This window comes from Muscardinus avellanarius (genome assembly GCF_963383645.1).
Source record: "Muscardinus avellanarius genome assembly, chromosome: 5".
NCBI lineage: Eukaryota > Metazoa > Chordata > Mammalia > Rodentia > Gliridae > Muscardinus > Muscardinus avellanarius.
Window position 1 is genome coordinate 1,542,569 of NC_137790.1, and position 27,822 is coordinate 1,570,390.

At 54.4% G+C, this 27,822-nt stretch overlaps 1 protein-coding gene across 3 annotated transcripts; it reads right to left on the reverse strand.

The window, feature by feature from the left end:
- Positions 1 to 1,865: 1,865 nt before the first annotated feature.
- SLX9 (SLX9 ribosome biogenesis factor) lies at positions 1,866 to 23,641 on the reverse strand (the record flags this gene model as incomplete). Of its 3 annotated transcripts, none has more annotated exons than XM_080696254.1 (6): positions 1,866 to 1,989; positions 4,227 to 4,292; positions 6,856 to 7,003; positions 14,866 to 14,934; positions 21,035 to 21,143; positions 23,504 to 23,641. In XM_080696254.1, 6 exons carry the CDS (start codon positions 23,639 to 23,641, stop codon positions 1,866 to 1,868), a joined length of 654 nt encoding a protein of 217 aa, XP_080552380.1. The 3 variants fall into 3 exon arrangements, with proteins under 3 accessions (XP_080552380.1, XP_080552379.1, XP_080552381.1); XM_080696253.1 differs by having other exon boundaries at positions 4,227 to 4,295; XM_080696255.1 differs by lacking the exon at positions 4,227 to 4,292.
- Between the last annotated feature and the right edge of the window lie 4,181 nt (positions 23,642 to 27,822).

Genomic DNA, 27,822 nt, shown 5'->3' on the forward strand with positions numbered 1-27,822 from the left:
TGAGAAGGAACTCAGAGGAAAGGCATAGCTGGCCATGGTGGCATGCACTTGTAAGCTCAGCACTTGGGAGGCAGGGACAGGAGGATCACAGGTTCAAGTGCAACTTGGAAAGTCTGCCTCAAAAACTAAAATCAGGCTGGGGCAGAGCTCAGGGTGGAATGCCTGTGGTCAGCCCTCCTCACGGCCACCCGACTTGCTGCCCAGGGCTTTGGTGGGAGCAGCTGGCAGAGGCTGTTCCCCTCCCGGTGGCGGGAAGCAGAGGAAGGCCAGGCCACATCGCCTTCCCACCACCCTCGAAGCACCGCAGGATAGGGAGTCTCCAATGTGGGCCACTGGAGAGCACGAGGGCCGCGCCAGGCAGCGCACAGCGGTGCAGTGTCCAGCAGGCTGCTGCCTCTGCGAGCGCGCCCCAGGGGGCTTTTATCTGCTGTTTACCCTTTAAACTGGACAAAGAACCCAGGGCCCCAGGGCCTAATAAGCGTGGAAGCCACTGAAGTGTGGAACCTCTTCACTTAAATTATTACCCGGCAGTTCATGTTCATTTTCGCAGACTGGGCCGCCTCCCACTTGGCCGCGGTTCTGGGGCTCTCCTCCAGACATCTGTCCACACAGAGGGCAGAAAATGGGGCGACCTGTCCTGTCCAGAGATCCCTGCCTCTGCGTGGTATCCACCGGGGTGCTCAGCACATGCTACAGCAAGCGGGTGGCCAGGACAGGAACCTGCGTGCCCCCGCAGCCTACCGCCGGCGCCACAACGCTCTGCTGCTGCGGAGCACGGAAGGCAGCGCCCGCTTTCTCAGGACTCTGATGCCTGCTCGACTCTGCGAACGTGGCCCCTGTGCGGCCCACCCAGCTGCCATGACTGCCCATGCTCCTTTGCTGCTGCCCTCGCTCCTGGTGAGGCGGAGGCTGGTCTTCAGGGCCTCCAGGGAAGAACTGGTTCCCAGGCAGGAGTCCGGGGCCGCTGAGCCCTGGTGGGTGCCTCCAAGAAGGGAGCGGGACGCTGGAGGGGCTTTCTCTTTAATACATCACACAGCACGTTCCCTAGAACAAGCCAGGACCACAGAGAGCAGAGATGACAGAAAGCCCCCTGCAACCGCCCGCACCTCCCGCCTCAGGGCTCCTGTGCACCTGGCAGACTTGGGCCCCACGCTTCCTGCAGAGTGTGCTGTTGCGAACGCCATTCCAGAGATGCACTCTCCTGAGATGCCACTTCTCCGTCAACAAGCAGTGGGCGGCGTCCAGGTGGGCACTGAGTTGCCCGACAGACTCTGTCCCCATTGACCCTGCCCATCACCACGTGCACCAGGACGTCCATGTTGCGTGGGTTTGGGTCCAGCCCCTCACGAGGCAGTCTCGGCGCAGGACGAACTCACTCCCAGCATCACAGAGCACGGGCAGAGCGTGTGGAGTGTGGATGGCGAGGACAGGAGAGGCAGGCCCTCCCTGCTCCACCTGTGCCCGCGGCTGAGCCTCGGCAGGCTAGCCCAGCCAGGTCCTCGCACTGACCAGTCCCTCTCCAAAGCCGGGGAGCTGTGCTGTGGTCTTGGGCATGGCTCATGATGGAGTAAGGCACTGACAGCCCTACCCGTTCCATGTGAGTGAAGCCCCCGCAAACCCTGTGTTGGCAACCATCTCGGCTCAGCACAGGGGAGACCCCAAGTCTGCGTGGAAAGGAGCAAGGGCGACTGTGGCGGGGTCCTGAGAAATGCAGGAGAGGCTCCGGAGCAGAACTGAACCCATGGGAAGGGCCCTGGGGCCACGAGAAGCTTGTCACTAACAAGTCAAAGCCCGAGGCTCAGTCTGGAGCTGTCTTCCTGCCTGCCCGTGCGTGGAGCCTCTGCCCTCACGGTGCCCCACCCTGCTCAGAGCTGGCCACCACCTTCCAGCTGCATTCTGAGTGCCAGCTGCCGCCCGATGGCCAGCAGGGGGCTGGCTCTGTAGGATGGGCTGGCCAGCAGCTCCTGGAACCGGGTCCTTTCTTCCTCACTGCAAGAATGGAGACAGAGGTGAGTGGGCAGCAGGACAGAAGCCCCTGCCCTGCAGTGAGGAGCCACGGACGATCACCACACCCCAGGATGGGCACGGGTCAGCGACCCCGCATGCGGGCACCCAAGATGCTGCAGCGGACGCAGAAGCCAAGGCCATGGGGCAGTGACCAGCCCTTGGGGACTCTGCAGGGGAGACCTGGCCACCGTGGGGTCTTTGCGCTGCTGTCAAGGCAGGGGCTGAGAAGCGGGATGCAGTGGCAGCTCACACACCCTGCAGACATGCCGCCTTACATAAGAGGCGCCTTCTCCCCAGCAAGCCCAAAATAGACATGCACAGCACGGGAGAGCCGCGAGCAGGGGCAGCGGCACGGGCTGTGGCAGAGGCGGCTGTGCGGGCTAGGCGCCATGGCGACGGACTGGCCTCTGCCGCTCTGGAGCAGGGACCCACAGCCCAAGCCCCACCACCGTTCACAAGCTGCACAGCCAGGCCCCTCCGTAGTGCTTGACCGCTCTGCGGGCCACAGCTGCTAGCTGGGTGGGCATCCGGAAGATGACAAGGACAACCTGAGCATGGCCTCAGAGGGAGCTTCGGGGCAGCGCCAGGGCAGGGTGGGCCCTCGGCAGCGGGAGTGGGCAGCCCATCCTCTGTCTGGGCCCTCGTGTTCTGAGCTCTTGGTGAGGTGTCCCCTGCCCCCTGGGAGCCGCCATGGTCACCTCCTGCCACTGACACTGACTTGGGACGACCACTGAGCAGGACTCTGCTCTCAGGAGAATGAGGGGCCTCGGCGCAGCTGGGGCAGCGGTGAGCCACACATGCGCGCAGCAGCAGCAGGCTGGCCAAGCCCGGCTCAGAGGCTGCGCAGGGGCAGGGGCACCAGGAGGGTGCTGGCAAGCTGGTGCTGCGAGTGAGCCCCGAGCCTATGCAGGTGGAGGTGCAGGCCTCAGGACTCTTCTATGGCACACGGGAAGGCAGGCCATGGGCAGAGCCCGTCCACCTGAGGCCGGCCCTTCCTTGGCATGGTGGTACCTGGAGGGGCGCAGGGCATAGAACACCGGCCCCCAGGCACTGAGGCATGCCTCCAATGGCAGGCCACAGCAGGTGCGGTCCCTGCCAGTGTGCCGAGGGACAGGCACACCACCTCGGGTGGCTGGCTGACACGGTGAGCCTCCCTCCCACACGGCACAGCATGACTCCGGAGGGCCTGGCACAGGGCAGCAGAGCCACTGGGGACCAGGCGCTCCATCCTGCTTCCAGGAAACAGCCCACACACGTGCTGGGCCCCACCAGCCTGGGATCAAAGGGTCCCACTTGCTCAGTTATGTGGACACCTGCATGTACACTGTGAAGTGCAAGCTGCCTCTTCCTCCCTTCACCAAGTGCACACAGCAATGAGAAACCAAACCCCACGGGGTGGGGCCAGGAGCCTGAGGCCCCAAGTGTAGTACACGTGGAGAGTGCTGGGGCGCAGCTGGGCGTCCACGCATGCAGAGGGCATGGAGGTGGGCAGGGCAGGACCAGGTGGACACAGCAGTGCCCACGAGAGGGCAGTCTGCAGAACCACCTCCAGACAAGCTGCTGAGAAGGAAGTCCATCCATGAGACATGAAGAAAAGGAGCAAGCATGAGTCTCAAGAAGGTTAAGTCAGGCCAGAAAGGACCCAGGCTAAGAATGGCTGAGAGACACGATGGAGGGAGGCGGCCGCTGACAGAGCCCAGAGCAACGCAGGCGGACGTGAGCCACGCCTCCAGACTCCCAGAGAGACAGCGACCCCCCCTTCACCCCGGAACTCAAATGCACGAGGGCCTCGGTAAGCTGGGACTGTCCCACAGTAAAAAGCAGCTCGGCACTTACTCCAGAGCACACTAAACAAGCTTTACCCTGGCGGAGGATCCAGGCCGCCTCAGACTTCCCCAGAGCAAGCACGTGGAAACCAGAGCGGAGTCTACAGAGGCCAAGAAAGTGCGGCCGAGAGTCTCAGGCCCAAGACGACACCTAGGTGCGAATCTCTGCAAATGGGCTGGCTGGACAGATGGGGGGTCTTAACACGTCCCCTCCACGCCATCCCAAGAAGACCGACCGAAGGGAGGGAGGAGGGGCATCAGCGTCCACGGCTCGCGAGGCACCCGAGGGCCTGGTTGCTTAGAAGAGAGACCTCTCGGTGCTGTGAGATGCTGAACCTGGAGTCAAATGTAAGCAAGGACGGAGCCCTTGGGGCCTGGGAAGCCGGTACTCACAGGAGCTGCTGTCTCTGCGCTGCACTCATCCGGCTGAGCTCAGCTGGCCGGGGCTTGCTGTTCACCCTGCTGTGGACACAGAGAGGCCAGGTCAGCCCCACACCCATTCACCCACACGCCCGCTCTGCAGGGGACTCGGCTCCCATCTCAGCCATGCTGTTCCCCACGTGATCAATCGTCATGCAGCCAGGATGCAGAGCGGCCGGGATGAGCCGAGTCACACAGCACTGTGTCTGGGGCCGCCCCACCCCAGGATGCATTCGCACAACTAGTCCTCACCGTCCCCAAAGGACAGCCTGCGCAGACCCTTGAGCCCGGGGACGTGGCGGAACTGACGCTGCCAGGCAGAGCCCTGCTCCTGAAGCACAGCTGGCTCCTCACGAGTGCCCCGCCCCTGCCCTCCGCCCTGAGAGCCTCTAGAGGGCTGAGCTGGTGCAGCGGACTCGCACCTGGGGAGACGTGAGCTCTGGTAGAGGCTGAGGCAGCAGAAGCGCAGGGCTTAGCACCAGGCAGAGCCCCTGCGACTCCTGGGGACCTGCGCCAATCTTTGGGAAGGGCACATGCGGCAGGAGGCTGGGGCAGGGAGAGGAGACTCATGGAGCCACCAGGGCTGCCAGCCTATGGCAGGGAAGACGCCACGCCATACAGAGGCAGAGGGAGGGCAGGGAGCACGAGTCCTGGGCAACACCTACACTAGCCTTATCAAGCAGGCTGATCTCTTATTCGTGTTTCTTCTAAAATATGAATGAACAACGTTTTGTGTCCCTCTACTGGCTTTCTGTGAGCCCAGCAAGTTCTAAAAAGTTACAAGCCTAAGAGGGAGCGACTTGAGCCCAGGCTGCGGCCAGCCATGCAGACTGCTCTCTACCAGCTCCCCGTAGACCTACTCAGATGCATGAGTGCCTCCCTGTGGACCTACTCACACGCACGAGTGCCTCAACCCTGCCAGCCCAGAGGGCCCAGAAGCAGCGACTCCCCAGCAGTGAACACACCCCTGGTGTCACATCTTGGTGTCTAAGACCCTTCTCCAAGGCAAGAACCAGGCTCCTCGGAGAACGGGCAGGTGCTGGGACTGGGCGGGAACACACAGGTGCCCTCTCAACACCAGCTGCCCCAGAAAGAGGGGAGTGCCCAGAAACAAAGCCTGCCCCAACCTGATGGGCAGGTGGGAGCGGCCAGGAGCCAGGGACGGGCTCCCGTGCCGACACTAGAACAAGTCCAGCAAGAGCGGGCAGCACCGCCAGAGCCAGAGCACAGGGCACAGCCACGAGGCCAGCAACAGGAACAGGCGACTGGTAAGTCAACGACGGGAGCAGACGAGGCCGTTCCAGAGAATCCCCGACGTCACGGGGACACCACCCCACCTGAGCGGGCTGTGTGTGTGCCCGGCAGGACGTCAGGAAAGCGGCCCCTCGCTTCCCCTGGCATCCTCCCGACCAACAACAGTGCCCCTCGACCCATGAGAAACAATGGGTGTGTCCCCTGGAGGTGCCGGTGCAGGCCCCCACGCTGTCAGAGCCAAGTGTGAGGCAGTGAGGAGCTCCCAGCCGGGAGGAGGCCGAGGAGACGGGGCAGTGTCAGGTGCCTCCTGGGCTGGGGAGGCCGTGGGGAGAAGCCAGGAGAGCTGGAGGCTGGACGTCCTTACTACTTACGCATTGCTGCGGGTCCCTTCACCATGGCCCGCACACTGCGCTAACCTAAGACGTCATTATCAGGGTGCTGGGCCTGATAATGGGCGTGAGGTCTATGGGAACACTGCCTGCCATTTTCCTGTAAATCTAAAGAATTCTAATAGTGCACAGCAATGGCTGCTCTGCAGCCGAGAGTTCGCGGGTCCAGGGCGCAGGTCAGGAGGGCAGCCACCCTGACCCATAGCCAGCTCCCGGCTGGGCAGACAGGACACATTCTTCCTCGGGCTGGCGGGGCGTCTGTTTACACAGCCCTCTCCCTTCTGGGAGTCAGGCGCATTTTTCAGATGAGAAAACTGAAAAGAGGGACAGGACCCTTGACCAGGTCACATTTTTGCTCAGGAAGCAGGAGTGGAATCTGCACTGCTGCTCTGTACAGCTGTCAAGTCTCGGCCCGCGGCAGCTCCTCATCTGGACCCGCTGTTCCGTTCCGGGAGCCTCTATGGCAGGGGCCGTCTGGCTCCAGCCCGTGGGAGGGCGGGCCTCACCCACCCTCTCCCAGTGCACACAGCCCTGCCTCTCCTCGGGTGAAATGCAGTCTGAGAAAGACTTATTTTTTAAAAGGTGGAATTAGAAATGACATAAATAATCAAGGTCCAGAGACAGTGGCATGACAGAAAGCCCCATGCCCCCGTCCGTCCCCACAGCAGGGCCCATGCCGCGCCACACGGGCCAGCTGCCCTGGCCCTGTCTTGCGCCCTGCACGGTGAGGACGAGCTGGGGCTCTGAGCACATGGCACATGCACAAGCAGCCCTCGGCCCGGCCCGGCCCGGCCAGAGGCGGCAGGCTGGGGAGCCAGTGGGAGGGCAGCAGAGCCCGGCCTGCACAAGCAGCAGGGAAGGCAGTGGACAGCTGTGGCCTGGCCGGGCCACCCGCCACCGGGGTTCAGTACATGCATGAGGGGTAAAGCTGGGCAGAGACAGCCCTGTCGGCCACTCACCCTCTGCGGTGCTGCTGGCTGCTGGCCTCCAGCTCCTGCAGCTCGGGCAGTGCGTCCCGCAGGGGGTGCAGGTCGCCCACCACCGCCGTGGCCCGGCGCCTCCGCTCCTCCTTGAGCTTCCGCTCCGCCAGCTTTATGGCTTCGATCTCTGATGAGGGAACAGGAATTAGACACAGAGCACATGCAGAGTCCCGGGCCTCAGGCACCCACACCCAGCGCACTTCCCCGCGGCCAGGCCGAGCCGTCTCCTGCCGTCACCCGCGTTCCACCCCAGAGACCAGGGGCGGCCGGCCCAAGTTATGTTTCCCCTTAACCACAGAGGCACACTTTGTAATTACAGTACTGGTATGAGCCCGCGGCTGTGGCGGTAAGGGTTGCTTCCTCTGCAGAGGGAGGCTGGCACAGGGGCTGGGGGGCACAAGGCACAGAGAAACTGTGCCAAGCACAGGGGCTTGAAATCCACAGGCCAGACTTGGAGCGACAAGCAGTGGAGAGCAGCGAGGGAGGGAGGTTGTGCCCACGTGGGGCGGGCTTGGGACACCCAGCACCAACACAAGGACCATGCCAGCCGGCGTGGCAGCGCACCCCAGGGTCTGGGAGGCCGACACAGGATTGCAGGCTGAGCCAGCCTCAGCAAGCAGTGAGACTCACCGATCTAGCAAGACTGTTTCAAAATAAAAATAAGATAGAGGCAGAATGCCCCTGGGTTCCTCCCCAGTACCACAAAAGAAGAACAATAACCACTGCGGCAGGCCCCAGAGGCAGCCGGTGCAAGAGGGAGAAGGCAGGGCAGGGGTGGGGGTGAGGCCTGTGTCCGAGAGAGAAGGGGCCGCAGTGGGGGCACAGCACTGGGATTCTGGGATTTGATTTGCATCAAAAAATGTATTTACTTCAACACTGCTCATAAACACATGCTCAAACATGCTAGCTTCCTACACACCTCAGACAGTCCTGCTTTCCCCAGATCCATCAGGTAGGACATGCAGTGACCAGACGCAGCCAGGCCAGACCAGGTAGGGAAAAGTATCCCACCTCCAGAGAGGGCGCCCAGCAGGTTCCCCGCAGCCACAGCCACCGCAGCCGAGGGCAGACGCCCACACAGGGCGGGCCCCGCGTGGCAAGAGCTGCCTCTCTCCCCGTTCTCAGCCACACGGTAGCCTCAAAGATGATTTATCCATAAAGTGACGGTTCAGGGCTTTTCCTTTTTTATTTTTTTGCAGGTCTGGGGATGGAACCCAGGGGCAATCGACCTCTGAGCTACACCCCCAGCCCTATTTTTTATTCTTTATTTTGAAACAGGGTCTCACTGAGTTGCAGAGGGCCTCACTAAGTAGCTGAGGCTGGCCACGAACCGTGATCCTCTGGTCTCAGCCTCCTGAATGCTGGGATTACAAGCGTGCACTCAGGGCTTTGCTGAATCTGCCTGGGATGTGGTCAACACTTCACTGGGCACCTCATCACAGCAAGCCCCATGCCCTGGAGTGTCATGGTGCGGGCCCTCGGGGAGGAGTCAGGCAAGAGGAGGGGCTGCCAGGGGCAGGGCTGCGAGGGCGGGGCAGGGTCTGGGAGAGGTGAGGGTGCCAGCCAAGATGGCCATGTGACCACCGTGGCGCTGGCTAATGGGCCAGCCTGGCCATGGCAAGACTCACCCCAGCTCCTGTACAAGTTGCAGCGAAGCCCCACGGATGGGAGCTAGCTCCCAGGCCTGGAGAACTCACCACACATGTGGCCAAGCACTAGGCTCACTCACGGAGAACCCAGAGTGGAGTGTGGGCTGCTGCACTCTCCCGGCGCCTGCCTGGACACCAAGGCCAGGAGAAGTGTGTCTCACACAGCTGCTGAGCAGGGAGGACAGGAGCTCCGTTTTCCCAACTAGCCCAGAAACGCGATGTGGCCTTCAGTATTCCAACAGACCCATGGAGCCAATTCTCTCAGTTTAAAAATGACTTGATAGCTAGGAGTGGGCCAAACGCTTTTTACACACATAGCAGGAGCAGAACCACTGGACCCAAAGCAAGTTACACAGCAGAACCTAGGATGGGGCCGGAGAGAGAAGCAGCAGGGCAGGAGCGGCCGGGCCCACCAGGCCAAGGAAGAGAGGCCACAGCAGGGCATCGGGTGACCCGTGCCGGCTTCCAAGGGCCACTGCTGGCACCCACCGCCCGGGCCCCGGGGAGCGATGAGCAGAACAGAAAGACGGGCTCACAGGGAGGAGCAGGAGGGAGGGAGGGAGGACAGGAGCCTGTGCCCACGCGGCAGGAGTGAGCCCGGTCCTGCCAGGACAAGCGTCAACTCACCACAGAGTGTGTGCTCCTAATATGCCCAAGGAGTCCATTAAATAACCACCAGGCCCGATACATAATCTTAACAAGGCCTCAGGGCACAAGGCTAAGACTAAAACATCCCAACTGCACTTTGTGTGTGTGTGTGGTACTGGGGATGAAACCCAAGGGCATTCTACCTCCAAGCTACACTCACAGCCCTGTTTTTTAATTTTGAAACGGTCTCACTGAAGTTGCAGAGAACCTCACTAAGTAACTGAGGCTGGCTGCAAACCTGCACTCCTCTTGTCTCAGCCTCCCAAGTACTGGGAATACAAGTGTGTGCCACCATGCCTGGATCCAACTGTGCTTTTATATGCTAAGAGAAAGACGTTTCATTTACATTATGGTGCTGCAACTATAAAATTATAAAATGCTGCGCAATAAGTGTGTCCAAAAAAGCCCACAAAAATCCCTTCTACACTGGAAATTATGTTACATTGAGGATGAAAATTAAAGAAAATCTAAGTAAGTGATGAGATATACCATCATCACACACTGGACCACTAATATTGTTAAGATGGCAGTCCTCCTAAAATCGATCCACAGATTCCATGAACTCCCAATGTTGTTTTACAGAAAGTGACAAGTTTATGGTTAAAATTATATGGAAATGTCAAAAGCACAGAGAACACTCAGCACAACCCAAACACGGAGGGACTAGACGGAGGACTAGTGCTGCTGGCCTCCCCGACCCGCACGGACGTGGCGAGGGCCAGGGCACGGCACACAGCTCCTGGCCACAGGCCACAGGTCCGAGGCAGACCCACACCCCGTGCGTGGCCTCTCAAAGGCAGCCAAGCAACACGAGGAGGAAAGGTTTTCGCAACACGCAGACGGCGCTGGACCAGCCGCACACCCACACCCACACCGCAAAGGCAGAGACCCTGCTACTCACAGCAGACAGACACCGCCCAGGAGGGACCGCAGTGTAAACATGGCGCGCAATAGAAAGCCTTCCAAAAAACACTGGAAACTATCCTCGAGACCTGGGCTCAAAGTTTTCTCAACGAGGACACACATACCATAACCATATAAGAAAAAATATATGAGACTTCTCAAAATTAAACCCCTGCCATAAAAAAAAATCTGCTAAGAAAATAAACAGGCAAGCCACAGTCTGAGGAAGGATCTGCAACACACAGCTGACCAAGGACTGGTCTCCAGGGCTTATGCAGAATTCCCAGCTCTCCATAATAAACGGCACAAGGCGCATACGAAGTGGGCTTTGCTCAGGGTGAAGCCCACGGGCAGCAGCACCTGGAAATGCCCTCCCATGGCGACAACGAAGCACACCCGAACCTGGATGCAGACACTCGCCTGCCCCAGAATTCTCACACTGCGGGGGGTTGCAAATGCACAGCTACTTTAAAAATATGCCTGGCAGTGCTTATAAAACTAAACACGCACCTACCCTATGACCCGGCGTTCCATTCCTCAGTATTTACAGAGAGAAAAGAAAACGTCCGCAGAAAGACTTGGAAAGAATGTGCTAGCAGCCTTACTCATAGTAGCCAAAAATGGCAAAGTCCAGGTGTCCACCGACAGGAGCAGAGTTACAAGGGTGCGCACATACTCGAGGCTTCTGAGCCACAAAAGGCAGAGGCCGCTGCGCTGTGCAGCCCTGGCGGGAAGGCGGAGCCCGCCCTGCAGGCCCACTCAGGAGGGGCTCAGTGGACAGCACAGCGGGGACCACCATGGGACAGCTGGGGTGAGACCTGGAAGAAGACTGCCCTTGGCTTATGTGAAGGTCAGTGCCTTGAAGGGGTTCTGCCGCGGGGTGTTCCCATCTGTCACAATCACTGCTCTCTGTATGCAAATATGGTCTTCAGAAGAAAGAGAAAAATATCCTTAAACCAGTGGACCCTAGCAAATGACTGGAAGAAGGTACACTGAAGCTTGCAACTCACTCTGGAATGCATTAAGAAGTGGTGAGGGATAGACAGAAATAAATAAGCGGACAGTTATGTAATTTTTAAAAGTAAGGTGCTAAGTGTGAGCTCTACATGCAGACACACGGGTGTTCACTATGAAATCTTCCTACTTTGCTGAATGAAAATTTTCATTTAAAAAAATCAGGGCTGGTGGGCACCCTTGTAATCCCCGCGCTTGGGAGGCGGAGACAGGAGGATCGCGCTGGCTTAAGAGACCCTGTTTCCAAATAAAAATGAAAAATAGGTCTGGGAGTGTAGCCTGGAGGTAGAAGGGCTTCCAGGAACCCCAGTACCACCAAAAAAAAAAAAAAAAAAAAAAAAAAAAAATCACGTAAAACAGTGTAGCAGACATAGCTATACCTGTACTCAGAGGCCAGCTCACAGCCTTTCATTTCTAGAGAAAGCAGATGAACCGGGTATGGTGGTACATGCCTGTAATCTCAGTACTTTAAGAGGCAGAAGGATCAGAGGTTAGAGGCCCGCCTCAACAATTTAGCAAGACCCCCAGTAACTTGGTGAGACTCTGTTTCAAAATAAAAATAAATAGAACAGAGCTGGGCATCTAACTCAGAAGTAGAAAGCCCCTGGAAGACTTAATCTCCAAGAAAAAGGAAGAAAGGAAGGGAGGGAAGAAGGGAGGGAGGGGAAAGGAAAGAAAGAACAGAAAAACTAAGTAATAACCAAGCCTAAAGAAGCCTGTACAGGGTAAAATGGGTAAAAATTCAGAAATTTAACAACAAAAAGAATTAATATGTCCATCAACAGATGAGTGGGTTACAAAACTATGGGATATGTACACAGTGGAATTTTACTCAGCCATTAAAAAAACCTCAATTACATCATTTTCAGGGTAATGGATGGAATTGGAGGACATTATGCTAAGTGAGATTAGTCAGTCACAAAAAATAAGAAATCAGATGCTTTCCCTAATATGTGAGAGTTAGGGAGAAATGGGTCATAGGAGGAACTCTAGATGAAAAAGGAAATCCTATGGAGGAGCAAACAAGACAACCTAAAGGAGGAGAAAGGTGGGGGGAGAAGAAAAATCTCTAAAACACACAATGTACTTAAACATATGGAAGTCAACCACTAAGCCAAGCAAGGGAGGGAGGGACGGGGAGGGAATGGCGTGGGAATTGGGTAGGGGCTAAATCAGTGATGTGTACATGTATGTACACAAGTTTTTTACCCCAATATGATATATGAATATAATGCACCAATAAAAAATAAAAAAACAAAAAACAAAAAAATAATTTTACAACACTAAAAAATAAATAAGTAAAGATGTGAGGCTAGCCTGACTCAGTGGTGACATGGTTCTCTGTTCTTTGTTCTCAGCAGCTGAGACAGAAGGATCACTGGAAGCCAGGTTTGAGACGTGGGCATCATGCCAAAATAGCACCTCAAAAAAAAAAAGAAACAATAATAACAATAAAAAGAATAGCTAAATAAATGATGGTGTGAGTGACATTTTAGCTTTTATTAGCATTTCTCTGATGATTACACACTATACAACTTTTCATATATTTGTTCTCCGTGTGTATGTCTTATTATGTAAAATGTCGGTTTAGATAATTTTCCATTTTATCAGGTTATTTATTTATTTTGTTATTGAATTCATGATATATTTTGATATTACACTTTTTTTCAAGGTGTGTTTTGTGAATAAGTCACTCCATTCTGTAAATTGTTTTTTTTATTTCGATTGTTTCCTTTATAGTGCAGATTATTAAGTTTGCCTATTTTTGCTTTTATTGCCTATAAAATGATATATTTTAGTTTAAATAAAACAATTTTGATTTTTAAAATTTTCAAAAAAAGGATTAGTAATTAAAATAAAGGATTTTTGCACTTCAAGACAAAACTTAACTTAGAATGGGTGGGGATGTAGGTAAGGAGTGAGAGAGGACATAAAAAGTATCTAATAATAGAAAGCAACATGTGCCCCTCACTAATAAGGATGATGGTCCAATTAGGCTACTTTATGGGAAAAAGAGTGGCAAAAATCAACACAGATAGTTAATAAAGTGACCCAGCTCTAGAGAGAAAAACTTACACATCTCAAAGAATTATAGCCCAGAAATGTTTACGTCTGAATGCCCATAGCTAATTGACTTTCCCAGATCTACCTTACAAAGAATACTGTGCACACCTTTATGATCTAAGAAACATCCAGCCGGGCGTGGTGGCGCACGCTTGTCATCCAGCACTCGGGAGGCTGGGAAAGGAGGGTGGCTGTTCACGGCCAGCCTCAGCCACCTAGTGAGGCCCTCCGCAACTCAGTGAGACCCTGCTTCAAAATAAAGATATAAAAGATTGGGCAGGGGGTGTATCCCGGAGGTCAAATGCCTCTGGGGTTCCATCCCCAGACCCGCAAAAAAAAAAAAAAAAAAAAAAAAAAGAAAGAAACATCCAGGCCAGGTGAGGTGGGTGGCACACACCTATAATCCCAGTATACTTGGGAGGCTGAGAAGGAGGACTGAGGGTTTGCAGCCAGCCACAGTGAGACGTGAGACCCCGTTTTCAAATAAAACATAAAATAGGGCTGGGGGTGTAGTTCAGAGATAGAATGCCCTTGGTTCATCCCCAGCACCACCAAAAAAAAAAAAAAAAAAAAAAACCAAAAATGGCAGAAAACATAAAGTAAGTGGATTAACTAGCAAATTTCTCAAGGTACTACCTCCAAAATACATTTTCTTTAAGCCCTCAAGGGACGAATAATGCACAATACACATGTCGACTTGTGAGAGCAGGGAGAATATGTTTCACGTTAATTCTACAAAGATGGCAGGCTCACAAGAAAAAGAAAACAGCAAAAAAAATGGGCACTTTTTTTGTAAAATGACAAGAGAAGCTTTAGAAAAATATTATCAAGTATTTACACCATAAAATATAACTACTTATTCCAAACCAAAAAGAGCGAGAGGAGGCACTGGGCCTGCGGGAGGTGCCCGCCACGCCTGGCTGAGAGGCTCAGCCACCACAGACGGCTGGGACACTTCCACGGGCACTGTTCTTGTGATTAAAAATTCTACCAAGGGCCGGGTGTGGTGGCACACTCTTGTAATCCCAGCCTTTGGGAGGCTGAGACGGGGGATCAAAGTTTGCGGACAGCCACAGCTACTTAGTGAAGCCGTTTCAAAATAAAGAATAAAAAATAGGGCAGGGGGTATAGTTCAGAGGTTGAATGCCCCTGGGTTCCATCCCCAGACCTGCCAAAAAAAAAAAAAAAAAAAAAAATTCCATCAAGGGAACCACAATCAGATTATTCTTGCAGCCTACGGAGGCTCCCGTTCCGTGGCAGCGGGCTGGCCAGGGGTGCTCTAGCTCTCACCCACACCCCTAGCCTTTTCTCTGTGTTTTGGGGACCGGGTCTCACTGGGTTGCTGAGCATCACTATGTCGCTCAGGCTGCCCTTGATCCTGTGACCCTCCTGTCTCAGCCTTCCAAGAACTGGGGTTACAGGCATACGGCACCACCCCAGCTTAGAGACATTTTACCACAAAGAGGCCAGCCCTGAAGGTGCTAGTGGAGGGTCAGCTTGCCACCCACTCCGGGACAACATCGCATGCTGCCCTGCGGCCAAGAACTCCCAGCCGCCCTCCCTGCTGGTGGCCAGCCACTGGCGATGCTCCCGGCAGGGCGCCCGCAGGCTGGAGACAGGCCCTGGTGAGGCTGCCCGCCACAGGGTCTGGACAGAGGTGCCGGCGGAGAGTGGGGCTGGCTGGTCACCCGGAGACGAGGTGTGGACTTACTCTGCAGCCACCGTTCCCGCCGCAGCCTCCGTTTCTCCTTCTTGGGCAGAATGACCTTCGTCTCAGCACCTGAGGAGAGACATGTGAGCGGGTCAGGCTTGTCCAGATGGCGCTCTGTGCAAACAGACAACAGCCTGGAGCCACCCCGTCCAGGCCGTGGCTCCAGCTGTGCGAGTGACCTCCAGCAGCACCAGGGAGAGGCACGCGCGGCCGCCACAAGCAGGAGGCCACACGCCAGAGTCCCTCCGCGCTGGCGGCCGGCCCCTGCCACTGGGCTTCCCCAGCAAGCAGCAGGAAGACTGCGTACAGCACACAGCTGCAAGAGGCCCTGAACCAGATGGGAGCCCCCAGCTGGCTTCCCACGGAGGCCTCTGAGAGCTGGCGGCGGGAAGGCACACTTGGCCCCATCAGCCTCCAGGGCAAGAGCACGCCGCTCTCACCCACTGCTGCGTGGGAACAGGAGCCACGCTGCGGCCACCTCCACGACCCGGGGCTCCCGGACACCAAGGAAGCGCACTGGGCTCCAAAAGCAGGGCGTGACGCTTGCCAGGCCCCTTGTGACCCCGCCCCACACCCAGGCAGGGCCAGCCGCCACACTATGGTGCTATCGCCCAGAGCAGCTTGTCGCGGGGCCTGGGCTGCTGGCTTGAGCCTCGGCCAGCTCCGAGACTTCTTTTCTCTAAGGATGGCCTCAGCTGCATGTCCAGACAAGCTGGAACCAGCCAGTAGCATAGGGCCCCCAGGTGCAGAAGCAGGACCGAGGACAAGGGCTGGGACCAAGCACTGGGCACCAGGAGTCAGGGTGCAGGTCATCAGCCTGGAGCTAAAGTGTGGGGTAGACTTTTTATTTTGGGGGATACTGGGGCGGGAACCCTGGGGCTTTCTACCTCCGGGCTATACTCCCAGACCTATTTTTTTTTAATATTTTATTTGGAAACAAGGTCTCACTAAGTTGCTGAGAGCCTCACTAAGTAGCTGAGGCTGGCTTCAAACCTGTGCGATCCTCCTGTTTCCACCTCCCAAGTGCAGGGATTACAAGAGTGCACCACCACGCCTGGCTTTGGGGTAGACTTTTGACAGAATGTTTAAGTATAGAAAAGCAGGGAAGCCAGGGAGGTGGGGCATGCCTGTAATCCCAGTACCTAGGACGCTGAGATAGGAAGATCACAGGTTCGTGGCCAGCCTCAGCAGCTACTTAGTGAGGCACTCCGCAACTCAGTGAGACCCTGTTTCAAAATAAAGAACAAAAAATTAGGCGTAGAATGCCCCTGGGTTCCATCCCGTTTTGAAAAAAAAAAAAAAAAAAAAAAAAAAAAAAAAAAAAACTACCCAGAGAGAGACCGCCATCACCCCACTGGAGGCACGGTGACCTGGGGAGAGGAAGGCCACCGTAGGGGCGGCAGCAAGGCGAAGCCCGCCTGCGGAGGAGCCTCCCTGGCGGGTGGGCAGGACAGCTCCCAGCGGTCTCTGCCCAGGCTGCTGTAGGGCAGAGTGAGCACAAGGGCTGGCAAGCCCGCGCCCTGGAGCCGACTTCCCCAGACCAGACCATGGCTCTCATCTCGGGAACATGCTAACATGTCTGTGCAAGCGGCTGTCTCGTGACGTTCACACACACAGGTTTTCCTGGCTAGTACCATAGAGAACTTACGATGTGTGAAGACAAAGCAAAAGCAAGTTCCACCAAGAGCAGGGCAGGCATCCAGGACAGGCACGGCGCCTCTAAGCCCCGGGGACCCGCAGGGTGCCCACACTTCCAGAGTGCAGGGAGCCCGGCCACCCTCCCTCACATGCCTGCTAGATCTTCTGGGATCAGCAGGTGCCACGGAGCCAGAACAGGCCTTCACCTGGGAACGTGCTGCCAGAATGGCGCCCACTGCCCTCCAGCCAGCAGGCTCCTCTAGGTCAGCCAGGACCTGCAGCCAGACAGCCTGAATGGTGGAGGGCCCCAGCTCGCACACGTCACTGAGTGCTCCCGGCTGCAGAAAGCCTCTGGTGACCATGGGGAGGCACCCAGCTTCAGTCCAGGCTCCACCAGGTTGCCAATCACACCTGGGCGGAGACAAATGCTTCAGCACGTGACTATGGCAGAAGGCCCAGGAGATGGCACTGGGAAGGCCCAGAAGCATGCTCTGGCTGGACAGGCCACACACGCCACAGGATACCAGGCCCAACACAGCAATCCATGGGGCCTCCCTGCGCCAGCGTGAGGAGCGCGGCTGGGAAGGAGCGCCTCGGCCTACCAGTCGACACCAAGCAGCCAGGACCAGTGCTCTGCAGAGACTTCCTCCAGAGCACTCCAGGGACACCCTCACTTGCACGCTTTCTAAGTGGGGGTGACAGGAAGACAATATGTTCAACAAGATTTCTGTCAGAGCCCTGACTTCCTAGCAGTCTTTTAAAAAATCTAAGTACTTAGTGAGGCCTTGGCAACTTAGTAACACTCTGTTTCGAAATAAAGAATAAAAAAAAGGACTGGTAATCTTGTAATCCCCATTCTTGGTAGGCTGAGACAGGAGAATTCCGCAGGTTCAAAGCCAGCCTCAGCTACACAGTGAGGCTCTTAACAACTTAGCAAGACCCTGTCTCCAAATAAAATATAAAATAGGTCTGGGAGTGTAGCCCGGAGGTAGAAGGCCTCTGGGTTCCATCCCCAGAACCACCAAAAAAAAAAAAAGGACTTGGGTGGAGCTCGGAGGAAGAATGCCCCTGGGATTCCATCCCCAGCACTGCAAAATGAATGAATAAATGAAGAAAACCCCAAGACAACTCTCCAAGCCTCCCCTGGCTCTGCTACTGCCAGGAGCTGAGAGTTCCAGGAGCGAGAGCCCCCTGCCGTCCTTGTCTGCGCCCTGGACTGCCCTTCAGCCAGGCTGATCTACATAGGCAAAGGGCTCTGCTGCCCTCTGCTGGCAGAGCCCAGGCACACCGGGTACAGGTCAGGGAAGGGACTCCAGCAAAGGTCTCGCCTGTGGTGGGGGGCGCAGGCAGAGTCTAAGCAGGTGGAATCACCCAGCCCAGCACTCCTGAAGGCTGCTCCCACAGGCCCGCTAGGTCCTCCGCGTCCAGCACTGTGACCCAGAGACAGCTTCCTCTCAGCTGGCCCCAGGCCCCTGCCTTCCTGCCAGGCCTCAGCCTCCTCCTGTGGTCCCCAGTGCGGACCTGGAGGGCAGGGGCACAGACGATGGTGCTCACCGCCATCTGCCCCAGCCCCGGAATCCCACCCGAAGAGCAGAGAGCCTCTGCGCATGGGGTCCAAGGGCGCATGTGGAGCTCCTCTGAGCACAGGCCCCGGCTCAAGGAGCAGAGCTGGGGCGAGGGGACCACAGGACAGCTCCAGCCAGCTAAGCTCGGCACCACACCCTTTCCGGGGCAGGAGCGGGAAGCCCTCACTGCTGTCCCATGCCTCTGCCTGTAACAGGAAGGGGGGCCAGGGGATGGAGGGCGCTGGGGCAGACGGCCCACAGCAAAGAACCCACCGGGCTCAGGCCCTTCACCTTCCGGGGCTGCAGCATGCGTGCAGAACAGCCCACACGTGCTGCTCCCTGTGCTGCCCGTGAGGAACCACAGCCCGGCAGGGGGCCGTGGCCTCCTGGGGCTGCACCAACTGCAGCCAGCCCAGCTCTAGGTCCAGAGATGCAGACTGTGATGCTATTTCTAACTCAGCTCCGGGCAAGGACAAAGCACATGGCAGGAGGTGTCGTGCTAATGCAACAGACAGACCACCAGGGCCACCGTTGTACCCTCACAGCCAGGCAGGGTGCCGAGCAGCAGCAGTCAGCCCGAGATGCAGCTCTGCGCGTGACCTGCATCCTCCCCACCTGTTGGGACCGGGCACTGGCCAGCCAGGAGCAGATCCATCAACACCAAGAGCGAGGCAGTGCTGGGGAACAGGGAGAAGGTGTAGGGGCGGGACACAGGCCAGCCGTCCACAGGCCCTGAGGCTCAACACCTGGACGCCCTGCAGAACGGTCGGTGGAGGGAGCCCAGGCCAGAGAACAGCAGGCAATGCGGCATCACCCTAAAACTCCAAAGCAGTGATGGAGACGACAAAACACCACAGAACACACCTGATCTACGACCATACTGTGATACGACAACTTAAAACAAGAGCTATTTACAAGCTCAAAACTAGAGGAGGACCAGGAGCTGACTAATTACACAATAGTAGCTAAGAAAATAATGTGTCTGAGCCAGGCGTGGTGGCGCACGCGTGTAATTCCAGTACTTGGGAGGCTGAGACAGGAGGATCACAGGTTCAAAAACAGCCTCAGCAACTCAGTGAGGCCCTCCACAACTTAGTGAGGCTCTGTGTGCAAATAAAAAATAAAATACAGGGCTGGGAATGTAGCTCAGAGGTTGAATGCCCCTGAGTTCAATCCTCAGTACTGCCAAAAATAAAGACACAGTATGGATTCCATGGAGCACCACGAGACCGCTGAGACTATTACCGCAGCAGACAAAGTGTCTGCCTGAACACCCAACCAAGTGTCCAAGGTGCACCATGCACGCACGCGTGCACACGGGAGGGTTGCAAGATGAGGGCAAACAGGCTGTGCTGGAGGGCCCGTGGGAGATCCTGAGCCCCCAGTCACACTACTGTTCTGAGTGCTCAGCTGTCACCGGAGCAGAAAACACCATTAAAGCACCTACAAAGGCGAGTCACAGGGCGTGCCTGTACCCTAGTACTTGGGAGTCTGAGAAAGGAGGGCAGGTTGCAGCCAGCCTCAGCGACTTATCGAAGCCCGCTGCACTTTAATGAGGCCTTGTTTCACAATACATTAAATAGGGCTAGATGTGTAGCTCACAGGCAGAGTGCCCCCACATTCAATTCCCAGTAACCACACACACACACACACACACACACACACACACACACACACACGTATATACAAGGGTTTCTCTCCAAAAGTAGGTGGGGGGAGGCCCCGCCAGGCTAAGGCCCCACCTCCCCAGCATGCACCCAGTTAAATAGGGGCTCTATACCCCATATGCCACAGCTTGAAGACAGAAGCTTGAGATAGAAGGCTGTCCAGGTCAGAGAAACAAAGAGAGATACCAGGAGAATGCTATTAGCAAAATACAAAATGAGGGAGGGGGGTGATTAAAAAACCAACCTGCACTCATATCATAAAAACCATGAAGGGAAAATGATGGAGAAGGAAGGCAGGAGGGACCCTGGTTTGTACCAAGAGACTCTTTTAGGAGATGGTCACGAAGATGAGCCCCATGGGTTTAACTGATAGTAAGAAACTATTGCTTATTTATATAGGTGTGATAAAAGCACTGCAGGAACCTTATCTTTTTTTTTTTTTTTGGCGGTACTGGGGTTCCTGAAAGCCCTTCTATCTCTGGGCTACACTCCCAGACCTATTTTATATTTTTAATTTGGAAACAGGGTCTCTTAAGCCAGCAAGGCTGTCTCCGAACCAGCGCGATCCTCCTGTCTCCGCCTCCCAAGCGCAGGGATTACAAGCGCGCGCCACCACGCCTGGTGGAACCTTATCTTTTTAAGAGCCCTTAGACATGCATACTAAAGGATTTAAGAATAACATGTATGGAGTCTGGTGTTTGCTTCAAAGGAATTTCACGTGTGTGCATGAAGGCAGTTAATGGGCACACAGAGTTTTTCAACACTGCTCTTTCTATTTCACATATCTTTAAATTTTCCCATAAAAATGAAACCTTTTATTTTAAAAGTACAGTTGTTGAGCCGGGCGTGGTGGCGCATGCTTGTAATCCCCGCGCTTGGGAGGCGGAGACAGGAGGATCGCGCAGGTTCGAAGCCAGCCGTGCTGGCTTAAGAGACCCTGTTTCCAAAAATAATAAAATAGGCCTGGGAGTGTAGCTCGAAGGTAGAAGGGCTTCCAGGAACCCCAGTACCACCACCAAAAAAAAAAAAAAAGTACAGTTGTGCCAGGCATAGTGGCACATGCCTATAATCTCAATACTTAGGAGGCTTAAAAAAGAGAATCACAGGTTCAAGGCCAGCCTCAGCAATTTAGCAAGGTTCTCAGCAACCTAGTGAGACTGTTTCAAAATGAAAAAGGCTTGGGGGGGGGGTGTGGCTGAGAGGTCCCCAGTACCCAGAGCCTTGCTGCGCTTGGCCCACAGGTTGGAGTGACGTGCAGAGCAGGCCCTCTGCAGCAGCGCACTCCTGCCGGTGGCTCACCTCTCCTGAGGGAGGCGACACTCTTCTCATCCAGGTCCAACTTCTGCACCAAGGCACTGGGATCTATCTGGGTCTTGGCAAAGATGTCAGTGCAGACTAATGCCCAGTCCTATGGTCGCCAACAAAAAGGAAAGAAGACCATGTCAGGTGGCACTGTGATTGCAGAGGGAAGCCGCAGGACAGGTCTGCAGCAGAGACGGGATGCACAGGACAGCTCCCACTTCTCTGCCAGGCAGGACCTAGGGAGTCAGCTCCATTCCCAGAGTGCCCTGCGCCTAGTCCCCGCCTCCCACCTCCTCCTACCCTTTCGTTTTCCCTTCCACCACCCCCTCTAGCCAAGGTAGCCAAGCCCAGGCTATCCAACCCACATCCACCCCTGTATCAAGATTCCGAACCCTCCAAGTCACATCAGCCACACAGATATGTGGGGTCCCCACCCCCATGCCTACCTGGCTCCTTCAAGCACCATGACCTCTGCAGGGGGTCAACACCAGCCCCCAGGGGCTATTTACTGACCACACCAAATATGTCACTCTGGCAGGAATACTTTGGGCCAAGAGCACTTCAAATGGTGGCAGATACAAGGGTGCTATAACACCCCCCCTCCCGGAAGCAGATGAGCCCCCACATGGAAGACCTCCTTCCCCTACTCCTATATCAGGCTAGGAAGTCAAAGCTGCGAATTCTGGACAAACAGACCTTGTTAAAACAATTCTTAGCGGGTGTGGTGGCGCATGCTTGTAATCCCAGCATTCGGGTAATCCCAGCATTTGGGAGGCTGAGCCCTAAGGATCACGGTTCGCGGACAGCCTCAGCTACTTAGTGAGGCCCTCCGCAACTCAGTGAGACCCTGTTTCAAAATAAGGAATAAAAAATTGGGCAGGGGTGTAGCTTGGTGGTCAAATGCTTCTGGGTTCCATCCCCAGACTCAAAAAAAAAAAACATATATATATATATATTTATAAAACATATATATATAAATATATATATATTTATTTCAGTCATAAAAAGAAATTAGTGCTACAAAAAGAATGTTACAAAGCCGGGTGTGGTAGAGCATGTAATCCCAGTACTTGGGAGGCTAAAACAAGAGGATCATAGGTTCGAAGCCAGCCTCAGCTACTGAATGAGACCCTGTTTCAAAGAATGGAAAATAGAGCTGAGGGTGTAGCTTGGAGACAGAATGCCCCTAAGTTCTATTCCCAGTACTGCAAGTAATAATAATAATAATAATAATAATAATAATAATAATATTAATAAAATAAGGCTGGAGGCGAAGCTCAGAGGTAGAATGCCTCTGGTTCCACTTCCAGTTCTGCAATAAAGAAAAAAAAGAATGCTACAATAACCGTTGAAAACATGCTAAGTGAAAGAAGCCAAACATGGGCCGCATGTTGTATTATTTTGCATGTATAAAATGTACACAACAGGCAAATCCACAGAAAGAGAGAGCAGACTAGAGTTTGGTACAATAACTGGCGTTCTTTTGAGGGTGATAAACATTTGGAAACATGTAAGGACAGCTGCACAACTCCGAATCTACTAGAAAACACTGAGCTGTACACTAGAAATGGATGGACTTTATGACATGGGAATGACATCTCAATACTTTCTTCGGTTGTTTTAAAGGCAGGACTGAGCCAGGCCTAGTGGCCCATATTTGTAATCCCAGCACTCGGGAGGCTGAGACAGGAGGAACACAGATTCGCAGCCAGCCTCAGCTACTTAGTGAGGCCCACCATAACTTAGTGAGAGCCAGTTTCAAAAATAAATAATAAGCCGGGCATGGTGGCGCACGCTTGTAATCCCCGCGCTTGGGAGGCTGAGACAGGAGGATCGCACAGGTTCGAAGCCAGCCTCAGCTACTTAGTGAGGCTCTCAGCAACTTTGTGAGATCCTGTTTCCAAATAAAGTATGAAATAGGGTTGAGAGTATATCCCGAAGGTAGAAAGCCCCTGGGTTCCACCTCCAGTACCACAAATAAATAAATAACGAATAAAAAATAGGACCGGGGTATAACTCGGAGGTAGAATGCCCCTGGGTTAATCCCCAGCACCTCAATAAACAAACAAACAAACAAACAAACAAAGCCAGGACTGTGAGGCCAGATTGTCACCAACTCCGATGGGTGTCCTCGGTGACTTATTTAACTCTTGGATTTTTCAACAGCTCAAACATGGGGAGGGCGGTGGTGGAGGTGTGCAGTGCACGGCACGCGGCTTTCACTAGCATCACGGGTGCCAGGCCGTGCCTCCCGCGGACCACGCCGGCTGGGTGCCACGCACCAGGCCCTGCGCGCGCCGCTGCAGGAGCGGCGCCCGAAAACCACCTGCGGGCTAGGGGCCGCCACGCGCGGCCCTGCACGGCCCAGGACGCCGCGCTCGACCCTGGAAAGGAGCCGCGACGCTGCCGGCGCCCCGCAGGCCTGCGCTCCCCTCCCGAGCCCGGCCCGCAGGCCCGCCGCCTCACCTTCGCTCCCGCCCCGCCGGCCGAGGCCCGCGGGAGGCCGGCTTCCGGGGCCGGGGCCGCCGGGCCGGGCGCAGCCTCCGCCTGGAGCCTCACGGCCGCCTGGTGCACGCGAGCCCGCAGCCCCCTCACTTTCCCCATCTTCCTCACCCTTGCCGGCCGGCGCCGCCCCCGTGCGCGCGGAAAAACCTCCCGCCGGAAGTCGGTACCTCGGCGCTCGCCACCGGGCGGAAACAGGAGCCGGGGCGGTTGGGATCCGCGAGGCCAGCAGGGCCTCCCCGCTGCGCATGCGCGGCGCCGGCCGCCCGGCCTGGGGGAGCGCGGTGTTTGCGGGCAGGGCAGAGCTAGCCTGTCTGTTGACCAGAAGGTGCTTATTACAGGACACTTGCAAAATGGCCCTGGGGCAGTGGAAAGAGCAAAGGCCTCGGGGTGCTTATTATGAGAAATGGCATTCCTTTCGCGAAGTACTGGCACAGGAACCCGCGGCCCCGAGGGTGGAGTGACGCCTTGTGGCTTGGTGTGAACTCTTGGCTCACACTGTGGCATTTAGTCCTCAGAACAGTTCCTGGAATTGATATTTCTCGGTCACCTAGATGGAAATGGATGGGAAGGGAGCCTCTATTGATTGCTGATAAGGGAAGTACTAGTTGTTAATAAGAACAAGCTTTCATACTTAGGCAGAACGATAAAACCCTTTTCTCTTTCACTGAGCTGTCAGCCAAGAGCTGCAGCCAAGGTTGACCCTGGTCAGCTAAAAGTTGGCGGTTAGCCTTGCCGAACACTGAATGCTGAATTTACAGACACCTGCACTTAGAAAAGAATTATGCACGCGCTCATAGTTGGGACTGAAGTTAAAAGATGGGAAAACAAGCCATATTAACCCAGTACATTAAGAGCACAGAGTAGTTATAGCCCTAAAACCTCCACACTTTAAATGGTTATATTTTTGTGTCTTTCTTTTTTTTATTATAAAAAAGCTTTTCAGTCGGGCGTAGTGGCGCATGCTTGTAATCCCCGTGCTTGGGAGGCAGAGACAGGAGGATCTTGCAGGTTCGAAGCCAGCCGCGCGTGCTGGTTTAGAAGACCCTGTTTCCAAAAAATGTAAAAATAGATCTGGGAGTGTAGCCCGGAGGTAGAAGGGCTTCTAGGAACCCCAGTACCACACACACACACACACACACACACACACACACACACACACGCAGCTTTTCATATAATAACTTCTCGCAGATGGAGATAAGGGGATGCTGAGAACTTACCAAGTTCACGGATGGACAATACAAGCTTTAAACTTAAATGGTAAAAATAAATAAAGAACAAAGAGGCTTCTACCCTGCAGCCCCCATAACCCTGCCAAATAAGTAGCACATCTTGGTCAGTGATGTCCGACCAGTCTGTCCTTGTGAGGATACACAAAGAAGGCTAATGAGTAAGCTCACGCAGCGGAGATGACCAGCAGAGACAGACTAGTGCCTGCCGCTGCTGAAAAAGGAAGACTATCCGTAGGGTAGGAAGGATGAGATACCGAATTCCTATAAATACCGCGTTCTCAAGGACAGCAGGTCTCGCCTCTGAGACCCTCCATCACGTCTGTCTCTGACATGCTTTCCTTGCTCTGACCCCCCCCCCTTTCCTGTATTAATAAGATCTTGTTTAGGTTTGCAGCAGTCTGGATTTTTTTTTTCTATTCTAGCCAGGAACCCATGGTGACATCTCAAACTGTAAAAGAAATGAGCCAGGTGTGGTGGTGTACACCTGTCACCCCAGTATTTTAGAGGCTGAGACTGGGCAATCAAAGCTTTGAGGCCAGATGCAGCAATGTAGCGAGACTCTCTGAAACCTAGCAAGACCCTGTTTCAAAACATAAAAATAAGAAAGGGCTGGAAACCGGGTGTCATGGCACACACTTGTAATCCCAGCATTTGTGCTACGGTCCCGCTTTCCTTGGTGTCTGCGTGCCCCCACACATGACTGGCATCGAATCTCAAGGAGATGAAGCCCCGAGGGAGCGTTGTTTCTGGCCAAAGTATTTGTTGCTCTTAGATAATGATTCTTTTAACTTTCCACACGAATTGCTCCGGTGATGTAAGATCAGGACTGTGGGAGAAACTGAATCGGTGAAAATTAAATTTTCTAGTAATATGTCTGAGCCTTTAAACGCCCTCGGCTTTGCTCAAGCTGTAATAAAATGTAGTCAGAATTCAGATGCTGTGGTAGCATTCCAGCTGCAGCAATTACAATGCAGAATTCCTCTCTATCTCTGACCTTCATTCTACTCATTAACCTATAGTAAAAGCCTTAAGAGTCAACTGAAGCCATTAGCCCTAAAAATTAGCAAGGGAGGCAACCTGTGCCTCTGTTTACCCCCTCTCCTCTGGAATCCGGCTTGAGCATAAGAAAGGTAAGCTTTGTGTGCAGCTTTTTTTTTTTTTTTTTTTTTGGTGGTGGTACTGGGGTTCCTGGAAGCCCTTCTACACTCCCAGACCTACTTTTTTTACATTTTTTATTTGGAAACAGGGTCTCCTAAGCCAGCGCATGCAGCTGGCTTCGAACCTGCGCGATCCTCCTGTCTCTGCCTCCCAAGCGCGGGGATTACAAGCGTGCGCCACCACACCCGGCTTGTGTGCAGCTTTTAAGCAGCCTAGTTGATGAGCAGCCAATACTGCCCATACAGTAGAGCCAAGGGCTAGGAAGGTTCTTGACCTTTGCACCCAGTATGTGCTGCCAGAAGACAGGGAAGCGCCACGTGGTTAAGAAATGATTATGTCAGAACAAAGGACAGATATAATAAGTGTGCAGGTATGGAGTTTTTTGATGGCGATAAAGAAAGGAAATATTGTGAGAATAAGAAAGCATTTTGTATGAAGTAAAGTTTATCCTAAGATTGTCCCAAATGGGAAAGAAAGGAATCAGAAAGATTAAAAGCAGGTTGCAGAAGGATTGTGGTATGAAAATGGATTATTAAAAGAGGAATAGGTTTCTAATAACCCTATCACTTGAGGAAAAGTGCTCAGCAGCTAGAGAAGTACATCTGACAACTAAATCTAAAAACTTCATGTTACTTTTTGATGTTTATCTGCTAAACTGTGTTGTGAGTGTTGTTTAAGCTTTCAGACTTCAGATGATGTTGCAGACAGAACCTGAAAGACACCTACTGCTGCCCTTTGGACGGCCATAGACACATACTGTAGGGGTGCTGGAAAGCAGGCTGGAAGAAGTGCTTTCCCCCCCTATATGAGAAGTTAACTAGAGAAGTCTTCTCCCATATTAGGATTAGAAATAAGGTATTAAAATATAGTTAAGATAGAAGTAGGGTAGGATTGGAAATAAAATCAAGATCCATCCAAGGACAAGGGTAGGGGACCCACAAGGTCAAAGCCTCTAATCTCCAGCTTGCCGGCCAAGGTCTTTGTAAATGGGACCCCATCCCCATATCTCTGAGCTAGATCAGCAAACAAGGCCAGGCTAATCTGCTCTCCAGTGCAGAGATAATCTGTTCTTCAGTGCAGAGATGAGCCTGGCCCAGCCAAGGTGGGTGGGAAAGGCAGAGCAGGCTCTGACGTGTGTGGATGCATGTTTTAAAATTATTGGTTGTACTTGTTTGTCCTTGTATCTGATTGGTTGTATTCTAAGGTTGGCGGGCTCTGACTTGTGTAACCACTCCCTCATGTGTAACCACTCCCTCCTAGGGTTATAAAATTCAGAGCGTGGAGTGGGGAGGGGTCGGACCTCGGCCATGGTGTCTTGGTCTCGACCCCTGGCTAGCCGGGACAATAAACCTCGCTTGCATTCTTACATCTCTTGTGAGTCCTTCGATATTTGGGTTGGTGGGCAATTCTTGGACCCTTCATATGGGGGCGCGTCCGGGTAAGCCCCTCCCCATTTAGCGAACGGCACCAAGGGGCAGAGGTTTCATTTTGGGGCCCTCAGGCCGCGAGACGTCGTTGTAAGTCCTGGGATGAGACAAGGGAAAAGGCTTGGGCATCAGGACGCTGTGTTAGGCCCTTGTGACCCTTGATCGAGTCTGGAGGCGACGGCCTCAGGCGGGGGAAAAGGCTCGGGCGGCAGGACGCTGTGGTAAGGCCCTTGTGACCCCCTGGGCTGGAGGAACAGGCTTGGGTATAAAGTCCCTTGTGACCTCCAGTGGTGGTGCTGACCAGGGCCCCTAGCCCGAAGGCACCACCCACGCCGGGTCGGAAGTTGGAGGAAGACCCCAGGGGCAGTGCGACGGCACGTAAGACCAGTGACCTCCAATAGGAAGCGCTCAGTGGAAGTCTCTCTGTGAGAGGGGGAGCTCCATTCTTGAGTTTCTTCATGAGAAG